Here is a 13,974-nt window from a genome sequence, read left to right on the forward strand (position 1 = left end):
GCTCAGAGGCACATCCACTTGAGTCAAATACAACAGAGCAAAGGCTTCCTCCACGCAACAGGGCGTCTGTCCTGTTCTCTCTCATCCCCAGTGCCTGGCACATAACGGGCGTTTAATCTGTCGAGCTGACCCGTGGAAGAAAAGTCTAGAGCCAGCCCAGGTCTGTTTGGCACTAAAAGCGATGCTCTCTTCAAGAACGCCTCATTTCCCCTCTTCTAGAAACAGAGGAAACCCACTGGCAACTGGCATTTTCTTTGTCTTTCGTCTCGGCTGGAAAAATGCTTGCAGAGCTCAGGTGCAGTTTGCTAACCCCCCACCCCCACCCCAGCAGGTACCTATCACAGGTGGTGAGACCGAGACCCTGGGGAGGGTATAGAAAAGGCACCTGGGCATTCACTAAGGGTTGTCAACTGACCCAATGTGTGTGGAGGACGGTTTTCAATGTTGGTTACAGTTATAAGTTCTCTACTATTTGAGACAGCAATTTCAATGCTAGCAATTCACCCCACAGGAAGTCGTGAAGAAGAACCGAAAGACGAAGGTCCGAGACCCTTGAGCACAGCATTGCCCATCAAGCAAAACCTGGCTACACAAACTACAGTGCACCCTATTCAACAGCAGATACTTTTTTAAAACTATGTATCAAAAACATTTTTTAAGGTGTGGTAAGTTTTGTGCTTTTTTTTTTTAATGTTTATTTTTGGGACAGAAAGACAAAGTGTGAGTGGGGGAGGGGCAGAGAGAGAGGGAGACACAGAATCAGAAGCAGCCTCCAGGCTCTGAGCTGTCAGCACAGAGCCCGACGCGGGGCTCGAACTCACGGACCACGAGATCATGACCTGAGCCAAAGTCAGACATTTAACAAACTGAGCCACCCAGGTGTCCCTAAGGTGTGGTTAAGTTTTAAAAAAAAAAAAGTTGATAACAATGCACTTGGTATTTTGTATTAGAAAAAAGTAACATAATTAAAGCACTATGTTTTAGTATATCATGAAAAAATTACAGTGGCAACAGTAGTTGCCTCTAGAAGAAGAACGATGGGTTACTTTGATTAACTACATCATCCAGGGTGAAGGAACTTTCCACAAGAAAATAACAAGTGTTACTTTTTTTTAATTAAAAAAAAATTTTTAATGTTTATTTTTGAGAGAGAGACAGAGTGTGAGCACGGGGAGGGGCAGAGAGAGAGGGAGACCCAGAATCCAAGGCAGGCTCCAGGCTCTGAGCTGTCAGCACAGAGCTCGACACGGGGCTCTAACTCACAAACCGTGAGATCAGGACCTGGGCCAAAGTCGGACACTTAACCAACTGAGCCACCCAGGCGCCCCAACAAGTGTTACTTTTGAAAATGGGGAGGGAATAAAGATTTTTTTTTTTTCATTATAATATGTGCAACTTTAAAAATCAGCAAACGTGGGGCGCCTCGGTGGCTCAGTCCATTGCCTGACTCTTGATTTCAGCTCAGGTCATGATCTCACGGTTCGTGAGTTCAAGCCCCACATGAGTGCAGAGCATGCTTGGGAGTCTCTGCCCCTCCCCCCGACCTGTGCACATGTGCGCACATGTTCTCTCTCACTTTCAAAATAAATAAAAACCTTAAAAAAAATTTTTTTTAATAAATAAATAAAAATCAGCAAACGTACTAAGTAAGGCCTTACTTACACCTCTTTTTATTAAGGTCAAACATACGTCTGACGTAAGTAAACTGCTCCCCCTTCATTAAGCCAGTCGGTGCTCAGGTCCTAGAGCAAGTGGATGTGCCACGCATTTCCCAGAAGCAACCCGGGCTCAGTCAACACACAGGCACCGTAACGGAGAGTCCAACTCCTGGGTTACGTCAAGGAACCCATGTCCTCTACAACCCAGTCTGCAAGCACAGTCCTGGGACGCTAACATGCTGGTCCTCTAGCCCCCACAGCCATCACCAGAATCCAGCTCTGGCTGAGGTCACACGGGACACACACTTTACCTGCTGGACTTCATGGGCTGCTCGTACGGCGTCTGCTGGATGGCGTACTCCTGGTACCCTCTCCGAGGCACCAGGTCGGCCGGGGTGGCCTCGGGGTTTGCAGTGCCCGTCTCCGGGGGCCCGGCCTCCACTGGAACGATCTTGGTGGCACCTGACATGAAGCACAAGGCACCACACATTGAAGGGGCACCGCGGAGGTCCCGGATCCCACCCCTTACGGGAGTGGAGCCCCAGAAGTGTTTCCTCACTGTATACAGCACCCTTACCAGGTACTGGTTTTCCTGCAGTTCACACGTTTAACGTGTGTGTGTGCGTGTGTGTGTTGGGTGGGAAGGGCAAGTTTCCTAATAATCTACCAGAACACCTTTCTGAGGTAATTCCCTGTGATCTATGAAAAAGACAAAAACATGTAAGACGGGGACATACATACGTATGTGTTTACCTATCGGGTTTTATACGGGACCACCTGTAAGCGGTCCTGTATAAAGTAAATAAGGTAAATCCCGTATAAAGGCAAATAAGCGTAAAACCGCACCAAGACAGTATGGAGCAGTGGCATCGGCCGTGAACAGGAATCCGAGCTGCCAAGGGTCCAGTCCCAAACGTGGCATGACCTTACCATCAGCCTCCGTTTCCACCCTAGCAAATGACGGGTCTGGAGTGGAAAACCTCAAGGGTCCCTCTGCTCGTGCAATTCCGTGACGCGAAATGATCAAAGACCTTGCACAGCAGTGGACACGTCACACGTATGTGGACGCACGCACACGCACGTATCCAGTGCAGTGAAGAAAAGGCTCCAATCCATCCCTGGATCTAGAACAGCAAACATCCATCACACTTCTACCCCCCTTGCAGAAATCTTGAAAGCCTGCCGCCAATTTTAAAGACGTTACTGTGGGAACTTCGTCTAGAGACGGCTGAGAACAGGAGCCACCCCTCTCCGAGGTTTCTCTTCCCAGACTGACACTGCTCTGAAGCAGGCTGGCGCAGATGAGGTGAGCTTCCAGAAGGTTCCTCTCACCCAGTGTTTTTATTTCCTAATGATCATCGTACTCCGCATCGAAGTGTAAAGAGGCACTTATCTGGCCTTTTCACCTTAAATAAGGAGTTACTATTTCCACTGGAAAGGACTGTTTAAATGGCTGCAGCTGCTCTTAAAATCCTACACTCGATTTTAAAATACATTTGACAACTAGCCCCCGAAATGGATAGGGAAAAAACCATTATTATACTTTAGAACCTACTATCACATCATACTGCTTTTTGTCTGAAGTATCCCTTCCTGAAAGAGGCCTTTTTTAAAAAAAGGTACTGTAATATCTCCACAGGCTGCTTTATGTGAAAGGAAATGCAGACAGAAATCTCCAGCATTATAAAACATTTGATGGAGACACTAAAATGCAGGACAGAAGTTAGGCGGAGGGAACCGGAGAACATGGGTTCCCGGGAGCGGGCTGCGTCCCTCTGGTCTCGGGAGGTCTGTCTCACACGGGGGACGCACCGCTCAACACAGTGAGCAGGGGGGGGGGGGGGGGGCACACCCAGGACAGGGACTGGGCCAGGGGAGCAAAGGAAAGACACGCTCCGTGGCCGCTGCTCCTCTGACCGTGTCTGCGGCAGCGACAGCAGCAGCCCCTGCCCGGGACCACGGGGTCCAAGCAGTGAGACTGCCCAGTATGGACTCAGCACAGCATTCCTCTCTGGCCCCGTCCCGCTTGCTGTGCTCACCTGGAATAGCTTCGTGCGCCGTTAAAACCACACTTATGATGGGCTTCTTCACTCCGGAAACCTGCCCGGCCTCCTTTCCCGAGGAGATCTTCTGGACTTTCTCCGTCCTCTGTGTCCGCGGCCTCCTTGGAGTCTTTTCTCGATCATCCTCCTTATACTTCCTTTCCAGTTCAAGGTCAGATTCATCACCTGAAGGTCAAATAATACCGAGATGTATAAAATACCCTTTTATATCAGTGATAGAATTGGAGCGCGCACATAACCTTTTTATGCGACAGTAAAAGAAATATATGTGTGTGATCTATACACTTGGGTCCTCACTGCTACGCAGGCCTCTCCAACACATCGTCTTTGAGTCTTCAGTCTCTCACCTGACTCAGTAAATTCGGCACTGAGGCCACAGGCCACCATCGAGGCACTGGGGATACAGTGTTGATAAAGCGGGCATGACCCCTCACCTTGTTTGCATGACGCCTACCAGACTTCAGAGTCATTAAGGAAGATAGAGTCTCCCAAGATTTATAGCCCAGGAAGAAATCATTCAAGCTACAATTACTAGGTACCGTCCGTGGGGGATACGAAGACCAGCAAGCCACAGACCCAGACCCTGCCCTCAAATGCCCTGCAGTCTGGTGGGGGCCGGGGGTGCGGGAGGGGGGCAGTCAGCCGCGCGCCAAGTGAAATGAGAAGGGATGGTAGGATCCACTCGAGAAGTCAGGAAAGGCTTTCTGGGGAACCAACCCTTCCGTTAACTGTAAACACAAGCGTCTGTGAAGTGATGGGAACGCTGGGGAACAGGTCACGCAAAAAGGGTGTGAAACAAAGGAGTGGGTATGGTAATAAAAATGGCGACATCCCATGGGGCGCCTGGGTGGCTCAGTCGGTTAGGCGTCCGACTTCGGCTCGGGTCATGGTCTCACGGTCCGTGGGTTCGAGCCCCGCGTCGGGCTCTGTGCTGACAGCTTGGAGCCTGAAGCCTGTTTCGGATTCTGTGTCTCCCTCTTTTTCTGACCCTCCCCTGTTCATGCTCTGTCTCTCTCTGTCTCAAAAATAAATAAATGTTAAAAAAAATTTAAAAAAAAATGGCAACATCTCATTGTAACAAAAGACAGCAAAGACAAGCAGGAAACCATTAGCTTAGTGTGCGTGCTGTGTGGCTATAGCTCAATGGAGAAGCAGGGAGGTGGAAATAAAACCAGTGGAGGGAGTGAAAGTTAGGTTCCAGAGGGCCCGAAGGCCCCCGAGAGGTCTGGGACCCTCCTTCAGGGAGAGCAGCGCAGGAAACTCCAGTGCCCACGGATGCCAGTCTAGCGGTGTGGTCAAGGGAAGCCGCCAAGCAGGACTCGGGTGACGGAGCACAGGCCCCAGCTGCGGCTGGGGCCACCCTGTCAGGTCTTAGGACAAGGTCATCAAATCTTTGGGCTGTTCAGAAAGAGACCGGGAATTCCAATTTTTTACATGAAATCTTTAGATGCTTCAAGGTCGGCCCTAATCTAAAAGATCTTAAGACAATGGGAGAGCCAAGAGAAACACGTTTGCGGCCACATTTCACCCACAGCACCCCCCTGCCACCGAGGAAGGCAACGGTGAGCCACAGTTTATGTGGGAGGAGGGCTAACCCGTATCTGTGCTTTAAACATCTGCCGCCACTGGGGAGGGTGAACTGGGTGGGTTCAAAGGACACTTAAACCCACTGAAGAACGGAGACGGCAGCCACAGAAGGAACGGCGGCCGACATCGCACGGCGACACTTGGCAGTAGCCTGAGGGGGAAGAAAGACTTCAACACCAAAGTGAGGAATAAAAGGACGCGTGATCGCTGGAATGCATGCGGTTCCGGATTCCAGAGGAGATACAGGAGGGAAGGGGAAGAGTTTTCGGTCTTGGAATCACACACAGACCTGAACGAACCTGCCCGAGAATCCCTTCTTCGGGACGTCATGACAAGTGGAAGGAACACAGCCCTTTGGCAGAGACGCACGCGGGGCGGGTGCATGGCTGCAGGACAGACGCACAGGCGGACGGACAGTAGGGCCCCGGAAAGCGCTGGCATGGGGCATCACGCAGGTGAGGTCGGAACCGTGCAGTGATAAGGCAGAAGCTGGAGAAAACGGGAGAAACCAAAGGGGAGACGGCCTGAGGCAGCTCCGTACGTCCCTGCTTCCCATGATGCAGGTCGGCCAACAGCCAGCCCGCACATAAATGTAGCAACCAACGGGACAAGATACAATGCGGAGACACAAACTCTTGGGGAAGGCTGCTGGGGGGAGGAAAGCGCTCCCAAGATGACGCCAGGAAAAAAAACGTGGCTAATAGGGCAGACTGATCAAGACAAACACTTAACATTTGTCCCCACAGACCGAGTACTTGGAACATGTTTCAACCTGGTGGAGGCAGTCTTAGGGAATTTAATGGACCGGAGCAGGTCCTTAGTCACGTAATTAGTGTCGGTACCAAGCCTGTTAACATTGAAGCGAAGAGAAAAACCAGCAGATGAGATCGTGAATCACACAGACTGTGCATTACTCTCCAAGGCCAAAGGGGAGAAGTCAAGGACCATCATACAGGTCCACCCCTTGAAGAGCATGACGACCCCTGAGGAGCAGAAGAAACAGGGCAAAACGAGTGACCTGCGAAGTCACTGCCAGTGCTTACATCCTGTGACGTCTGACCTGCATCAGGCCTGACGGGCATGTTTTTAGATCATTTTTTAGTGGCTGTATTAAAAACATTTCAAAGAGCCTAAAGTTGCCTGCGTCACAGTCACGTGGGTGGCACGTGTGCATAAGCAACAGGAGAATATACTGGATGCTATGAAGAGGCAAGAACGATTTACCGAGGGGCTGTTTGCATTTAAAATCATGCTTCACTTTATAAACAGACTCACCAAGGGACACAATTCAATTCATGAGCGGCACAGCAGGAAGAGATATGTTCACATACGACGACAACAAGAGCAGCACCCTGTGAATTTGAGCCTGCCATAAGCAGAACCCGGGTTAACAGCACGAATCAACTTAAAAAACCAAAAGTACGCACACAGCGTGGGCCCGCACAAGCAGAAGGGAGCTCCTGGCTGTGCCCCGGATGAGCTAGATCCTGACTCTGCTGTCGGCATCCTACGTTGGAACGCACTGCAGAGCTGAGCACCATGAGGATGGTGGACGGAGCACATAAGGATCTGGAAGAGGCTGGGTTGGCCCAGGGGGAGGAGGGGAGAGGGTAAGAATTTCACCTCCCCCATCAGTGCCCTCGCTCTGGCCACCAGACCCACCCCCGGTGCCCGTGCCTGCCTCAAGGGCAGTGCCCCTCCCGCTCCGGGGACAGCCACCCGGCCGCTGGGGCTACAGGACCTCAGTGTGGTGAAGGGGGTCTGGGGGAGAGGCTGCCAGGGGGCTTCTGGGAGCAGCTTTCTTCCCTAAGAAGAAAGAAACGTCCCTCTTCTTCGGCCAGGCATTGCCGTGTGCACTGCTTGGAAAAGAGGTAAACACCCAGGAACTACAGGAGAGCAAGCGAAAGACGGGTCGATGCCTCGAGGATATCAAAGGGAAACACGGCCCCTGAGACTGTGATGGCAGCTGAGCCCGCCCTGGAACCACTGGTCCCCAGATGCCTCTTTACCCCAATGAACAGCCGTCCTCATCCTCAAACACGTCTTCAGTTGGTGCCTCTGCTAAAAGTCATCTTGACTGACACACCTCCAAACCATTCTCCTTCCTGATCCCAGAGTGAATCGCTTCAAAATCCACATCTGTCCCTGTCACTGACCCCCCCTTCAAACCCTTCCGTGGTTTCCCTCCCGTCTGCACTAGGAGAAAGTACTAGATAAAGCACTCCAAGATCTGCCATGAATCTTCTCTCCCGCGACCCCTGAACCCTCAAGGCCATGACTCAAATACACCCCCACACGAGTACTTACTGCTCACCCCTTTGGGCTACAATACTGGGTGACAAGTTGACCAAATACCCCTCTGTACCTTGCACACAGGTAACACACAACACCCCCACGCCACATCCTCTGCTTGTCCGAATGGCAAACTGAAAGGCACACACACGCACACACATAACCAACATACCACTACAGCAATGGCTGGACTTCCCACACTGCTTTGCGATTTTCTATTCAGATGCCTCACTGTGCTGCGACTCTCCTGCAGGATGGGTCCATGCCTCCTTATTTTATGAGCCTGACGTAGGCCTGTAGCAGAGAAAGGGCCTACCCCAGGGGACAAAGGAGACCTGCACTGCTGTGCTCCAAAAAGCCAGGCGAGAACCAGTGGGTACAAGTCAGCAACAGATTTCAGCAGAAGAGAGAAATTTCCAGCAGTCAGAGCTGTCCAACAAGGAAAGGGTGGTTTTTGGTGATGCATTTCCGATGACGGTTTTCAAGGAAGCTTCAGATACCATTTGTCACACTGTGGGGAAGAGTCTGCAACACCTGGGAAATCAGACTAGGCAACGTTTGCATCTCTAAACTCGAAGCCCCTCCCAGGGAGATAGAGCCTTTCCTTGAGGAGCATGGCTGTGGAAAGGAGGCGCCAGGGAGAAAAGGGGGTGGAGGAATGAGCAACATGGGGCAGCGAAAGAAAAATATGAGTAAGACAGTGGGGGACGGAACACTACGCACCCTCCTCCCTCTTGGACGGACGCCAGAGACCAGTTTGTGCTCTGGGCGAGTTCTGGTTCCCTGACTGAAATGCCAGTGGGGCTCTCGCTGTGTCCCCTTGGCCCACACCTGACCCTGGCAGCAGCTACAGAGGGCAGCTCACACTCACCTGGTCTTCCAGCCTCCCACCTCTGCTGCACAGGTGTCCTTTAGGCGTCCTAGCTGAGCCCCTGCAGCCCAGAAGTGAAGACGGTTCAATATGGCGGAGGGCAACCCTCAACCAATGAGGGATGGGAGCCAACACGTGACCACTCTGGGCTCCTGACTTGGGTGGACAATTCTGGACGCCATGTGAAGCTTCAAGATTCTGGAAGAGCCGAGGTTTCACTGACTGAAGGAGTGAGCCCAACAACAAACCCTTGGCTCTCTTCCGTCCCTATGGCACCTCCCCACTCCCTCACTTCTGCTGCCTGGGATCACCATCCCATAAACTGTCCACAGCCAAGGCTGCATCTGGGGGAACAGATGCTAAGATACTCCCCATTGAAGACATCCCCAAATGCACATCCTTTATCAATTCTCTGTGGCCTCACCCAACATGGAACCACAGCCCATTCAACTACATTCCATTCTTGAGAGCTTCCAAAGACTCTTTTCCCATGGACTCGGGCACCACACGGTGAGCACTGTCCTCAGCAGCCTTGGGAATGATTCTTGGGGATGATGTGACATGATCCCTTGGGCACTGGAGCACTATGGAAAGAACAAGGCTCCCACAGAAAAAGCAGCATGTGCATTCAGGGAGGAGCAAATAACTCCAGGTAAAACACCATGCATGAGAGGGGCAAGCCGGTAGGCTGAATAAAGACCGGCAGACACAGGCCACAACCCTGGACGCTACCCAGAGATTCCGGGCTACGAACACAGATGTCTACACGGAGAAATCCTGGGTTGTCTGTGGCGTCCCCGGAAGCCATGCGTCTTTCAGCCCCCAGCCCGGCTCTATCATGGCCGGCACTACCACCTAGTTTTCATTCCCAGCCACAGCTCTGGCACACAGTAGGTGCTCACCTTTTATCTGCGGAAAGTGGCACTAGGCACGTCTGAGGGTCTCCCCACTTCCTCCCCTGCCGCCTGCTTCTCAAGTCTCCCTCCATCCAGTCTCCTGTTGTTTCTGGATGTGACGTGTAGCATTTGTGCAGCATGGCGGGGGCGGGGGGGGGGGGGGTCCTGGTTCCCAGTCTCTGGCGGTAAAATCATAGGCGGGCCCTACGGCCGACATCACGGGTCCTCTGGGAGTCGAGAGAGGAGAGAGCTCCAAGACCTCACGAGGAAACTTCCCTGAGAAGTCCCGGCTCTCAGCCCACATTCGCCACCCAGTCTCCCAGCACCGTCCTTCCTTCAGGCACAAGCTTGGAGACACTCGCTCCAGACCCAGCATGTCTGGAAGCCGAGGCAAATTAAACCACCAGGCTCCATGGACACGTTCACTTTTATTTTCAGGACTCCACCTGGCTGTGGACTTGGGAGGGTCAAGTCAACCTTGGCCTGACTTCAAAGCCTGTCTCTTCAGTTTCTCTGCCTGCTTCCTAGTTACCCTCTCCTCACTCTGGTTAAGTATTCATGTCAAACACTGCTCTTCTGAAAACAGAATTTCTATCTCTAATAGCAAGTTCAACAATAATTTTCTACCACTTAATAAAACATTCTCTTTGGAAGCTGACTTCTTCTCGTTCTCCTCCTGTTTCCAGATTTTCTCCGTGTCTGTGCTTCTTAAACAAAACATCATTTATGCGCAAAAGAAATAAGTAGTTCCTTGGAATTATCAAAGGACTACAGAATGTATTTGTTCTTTACGAGCCAACAGTTCACTCCACGGATAATTATGGAGAGCCGCGCGCTGTCCTAGGCATTTGGGACACTGTGTGTACGGAACAGAGAAAGACCCCTGCCTCCTGGAGTTTACGGCTAGTGGGGACACTCAGGATATTGAAGACTTGACAAATAGGTATATCACAGAGTAAGCTAGAAGGCAATCAGGCACGCGGGAGCTGGGCAGGTCCACAGCGTGGAGTCTAGTGAGCTAGTTCTGATCTAACAAACACCACTCACACAACCATTTCCTACCAGTGAGGACGGTCACTGTGACACGGCTCATTTATTTGCTTGTCTGCCCACCCCTCCCCAGGGATCTAAGCACAATGAGCACGGCAGGATTTAGCCCATTGTGCAGGAAGCCTATCAGTGCCTGACACGCTGCAGGGACTCGATAAAGTAGAGAGAGGGCAGGGCCTCACGCTTCACAAGGCAGCAGAGTCGGCCATTTGTTAAGCAGAGAACAACAGAGGGCCCCTTGGGGGCCTGGCCCTGTGCCAGGCTCCGGGGACCCGAGAAGAACCAGGCCCGTTCCTACCCGCAGAGAGCTCCGAGGCTCACCCACTCGACAGGTGAGCCAACACTGACCAGCGCCCCCGCCCTCAGCATGCTACACTGTCATCACCGTCTTTGGTCCTCGGCCCCTCATGAAGCTGCTGGGTCCCTAAGCCCATCATAAAGACAAGGCTCGGGGCGCCTGGCTGGCTCAGTCGGCTGAGCGTCCGACTTCAGCTCAGGTCATGATCTCGCAGTCCGTGAGTTCGAGCCCCGCATCGGGCTCTGTGCTGACAGCTAAGAGCCTGGAGCCTGCTTTGGATTCTGTGTCTCCTTCTCTCTCTGTCCCTCCCCTGCTCATGCTCTGTCTCTCTCTGTCTCAAAAATTAAAAAAAATAAAAAAATAAATAAATAAATAAAAAGAATTAAAAAATAAAAAAGACAAGGCTCAGTGAGGGGGAGAGGTGACAGGACCAAGAGACCCTCCCCCATTAGGAGGCAAACCCATTATCATCCCTGAGTCTGTCTGCAACAGAGTGAGGCCTTCTCCCTGCCCTCTCCTGCCCCTGATAGAGCACATGGACAGAAACCAACCAAACAGCCGGGCCCCACAGTGGCCAATGTTGTCTTCAGATGGCCGTGAAGGACACACAGGCCTGGCCCTCTCTCTGCTCTCTCCTTGGAGAAAGTGCTTGGCTTATAGGCGCTCACGGACCACGGCACCCGAACACCGCCCTTAAACAACCTCTTTCCCCCCAGCCCATTTCCCTCTAATGGGGGCCTGGCCCATCTGTGTGGAAGGCTAAGGGGGGAAGTAAAGGCTGGCACTTGCTCAGTGTGCCCTCGGTCGAGTCCCCATCAGCGGTTCAGAGGCCTTGTGCTCCCCATCACTTCCCACGCCCCCTGCCAATCTGCCGGCCACACTAAGGCACACGGCGCATTCAGCCGCACAGCTGGAGACCCTAGCACAACAGGCTGCCGGGCCAGCCTCTGCACCCGGGGCCCGGCATCGAAGATCCCATCCCAGCTCGTGGGGGGCATGCCCAGCTCCTCCGCTCTGCAGCCAAGCTCCTCGTTGGGAAAAGGCCATTCTTGGTAAGCAAGGAAGGCAAGAGTTTCAGCACTGCTCGCGCAGGTAAAGGTCTGTCTCCCCTGCACTGAGACAGACTGAAGTCTCTGACGGCAAACGAGGCACTAACAGTGGCTCTTCTGAGACAGAGACACTCAGGGAAGCCCAGCTGCCAGCAGGGCGCCCAGCCTGACACCAAGGGGTAATCTGGGATCGTTTACTCACCCTTGTTTCAGAGAATGCCCAGCTCACCCCCTGGGCCTCCGCAGGGTGCCTGACAAGGAATGGCTGGAAAATCGATGTCTCTTAATAAATAGCATCCAGTGTGGGAAATAAAGACACTGATTGGGGGCTGGGGGAAGGAAGTACCCAGGTTACACCCCAAGCTTCCTGATGCTGCTTTTAAGGTGAACCACCTTCCAAACGGCCTGCTTTGTACACAGGTGTTAATTACACAATTCACCGTAAGGTCATATTTTACCTTCAAATTGCACAAGATGTCTAAGATATCTTCACCGAGCTGTTTCAGAAAACACACTTGATCTAACAGAAAACAGGATGTAATTTTAGTGAGATCGATAGCTGAAATCTGCCCGAGGTGCGTAAAAGGCAGACTGCACTGGCTCCCATCAAACCCCAGCGGGTCTTGGGGGGAGGCCAGCCAGGCCGCGGGAGGAAAGGTCAGCACTGACCCCATCAGCAGCACTGGGGCTCGGACGGAAACATCTCACGGTGGTCTGTGTCTGTCTGATAGTTTTCCTCCGGTCAACAATCTGGAGAGACAGAGAAACTACACCGGTACTTAGATAAGACCACCTCATCTTCCGCGTGGTACTTTACAGTGTGCAAAGCGCTTTCCTGAGCATTAACTTAACGAGCACCTGTAACTCGACTACCGTATGCGCCGTGTGCCCCTGTAGCCAATCTTTTTATGTTTCACTTTTTGCTCCAAGGCTCTAATGACCGTGCTCTTCCGGAACATGAGGCCCTCAGTTGAGGGGCCCCTGTCCGTCAAATTCACACCACGCTGTGTAGACATTCACTGTCTGAATCCCAGCATGACTCTCACTGCAGCAGGAAGGTGCTCATCAAGGGTGTCCAGCGGCAGGACCACTGTCAGGTGAATTATTTAAGCAATTTCAATGTAAACAGTCAGCAAAGGGGCGTGATTTCTCTGGCTGAAACGGGTGGGGTCCCCCTCGCCACCTCCCACACCAGCGCCCCCACCCGTCCACCCTGAGCCACTAGCACCTCTGCAGGGCCCTGAAAACACCTTGAAAACGAGCGGATGAGGACGCACACGGAAGGGCTGTGCCAAGTACCACTTCGACGACGGTCGTTGCCCTGAATGGCCAGGGCGGAGGGCGCGGGGCGTGAATGACACTCTGTCTTTCAGCTGCATAGGTCGGGAGCTCTCTAAACTTACGGTCTGTGCGTGCAAAGCGAATCACTGTTCAAGCAAGGGAAAGGCTGCACAGTGAAGCACGCACAGCCGTCCCTCTGGCCACGCGTGCTGCCGTGGGGCTGGTGCCCGTACGTACCCACCCCCGGTCTGGGGCCGGGACGCCCAGTCCCCGTGGTTCCGTTGGGTCTGTGCTAACACAAGAGAGCTGCAGCGGGAGCGTGCCTCACCTGCCCCCCCGGCCCAGTGTGCCCTGTCGAGTCACTGACGTTCCGGGAACTATAACTTCTAATTTCCTGACATCTGTGCCTTATAGCTCTTCAACCCCAGCACATTGGCGTAATTCTTTATATTTCATTTCCTTTTGAAAAGACGGTGTTTAAAAGAGCTATGGCACAGTGCAAGGTGGAATGCGAAACCTAATGTGGAAGCAGATGTTCCCAGAAGGGTGTGCACGCCCACAGTGCTGAGACCCACCCCCCACGGCAGGGCCTGGTGCCCTCGCACGCAGGGGGGCGCTCTGACTACAAACCTGAGGCAGGGAGCAGACACCCAGCATGGGTCCCATTTTAAGAGTAATGAGCGGGGTGCCTAGGTGGCTCAGTCGGTTTAGTGTCCAACTCTTGATTTTGGCTCAGGTCATGACCTCATAATTCGTGAGATCTCATCAAGCTCTGTGCAGAGCCTGCTTGGGATTCTCTCTCTGCCTCTCTCTCTCTCTCCCTCTCTCTGTCCCTTCCCCCATTCACTATCTCAAAAACAAACTTAAAAAAAAAAAAAGGGTAATGGGCAAAACTCCAGTGTCCCCATGTTCTAGAAAGTTCCCATTTG

At 52.5% G+C, this 13,974-nt stretch overlaps 1 protein-coding gene across 6 annotated transcripts in view; it reads right to left on the reverse strand.

Moving 5' to 3' along the window:
* The window catches only part of ZFAT (zinc finger and AT-hook domain containing), a 286,570-nt gene that overhangs the window by 118,748 nt on the left and 153,848 nt on the right, over nucleotides 1–13,974 (reverse strand). For 5 of the 6 annotated variants that reach the window (XM_047841895.1, XM_047841893.1, XM_047841894.1 and 2 more), the window contains 2 exons: nucleotides 3,698–3,886; nucleotides 1,970–2,120 (listed from right to left, as the gene is read on the reverse strand). In XM_047841895.1, coding sequence (XP_047697851.1) covers nucleotides 1,970–2,120; nucleotides 3,698–3,886 — 340 coding nt within the window. Of the gene's footprint in view, nucleotides 1–1,969; nucleotides 2,121–3,697; nucleotides 3,887–5,607; nucleotides 5,671–13,974 lie in introns of those variants that run through there. The other variant, XM_047841897.1, reaches the window with a different exon arrangement.

This window comes from Prionailurus viverrinus, chromosome F2, assembly GCF_022837055.1.
Source record: "Prionailurus viverrinus isolate Anna chromosome F2, UM_Priviv_1.0, whole genome shotgun sequence".
Taxonomy (NCBI): Eukaryota; Metazoa; Chordata; class Mammalia; order Carnivora; family Felidae; genus Prionailurus; species Prionailurus viverrinus.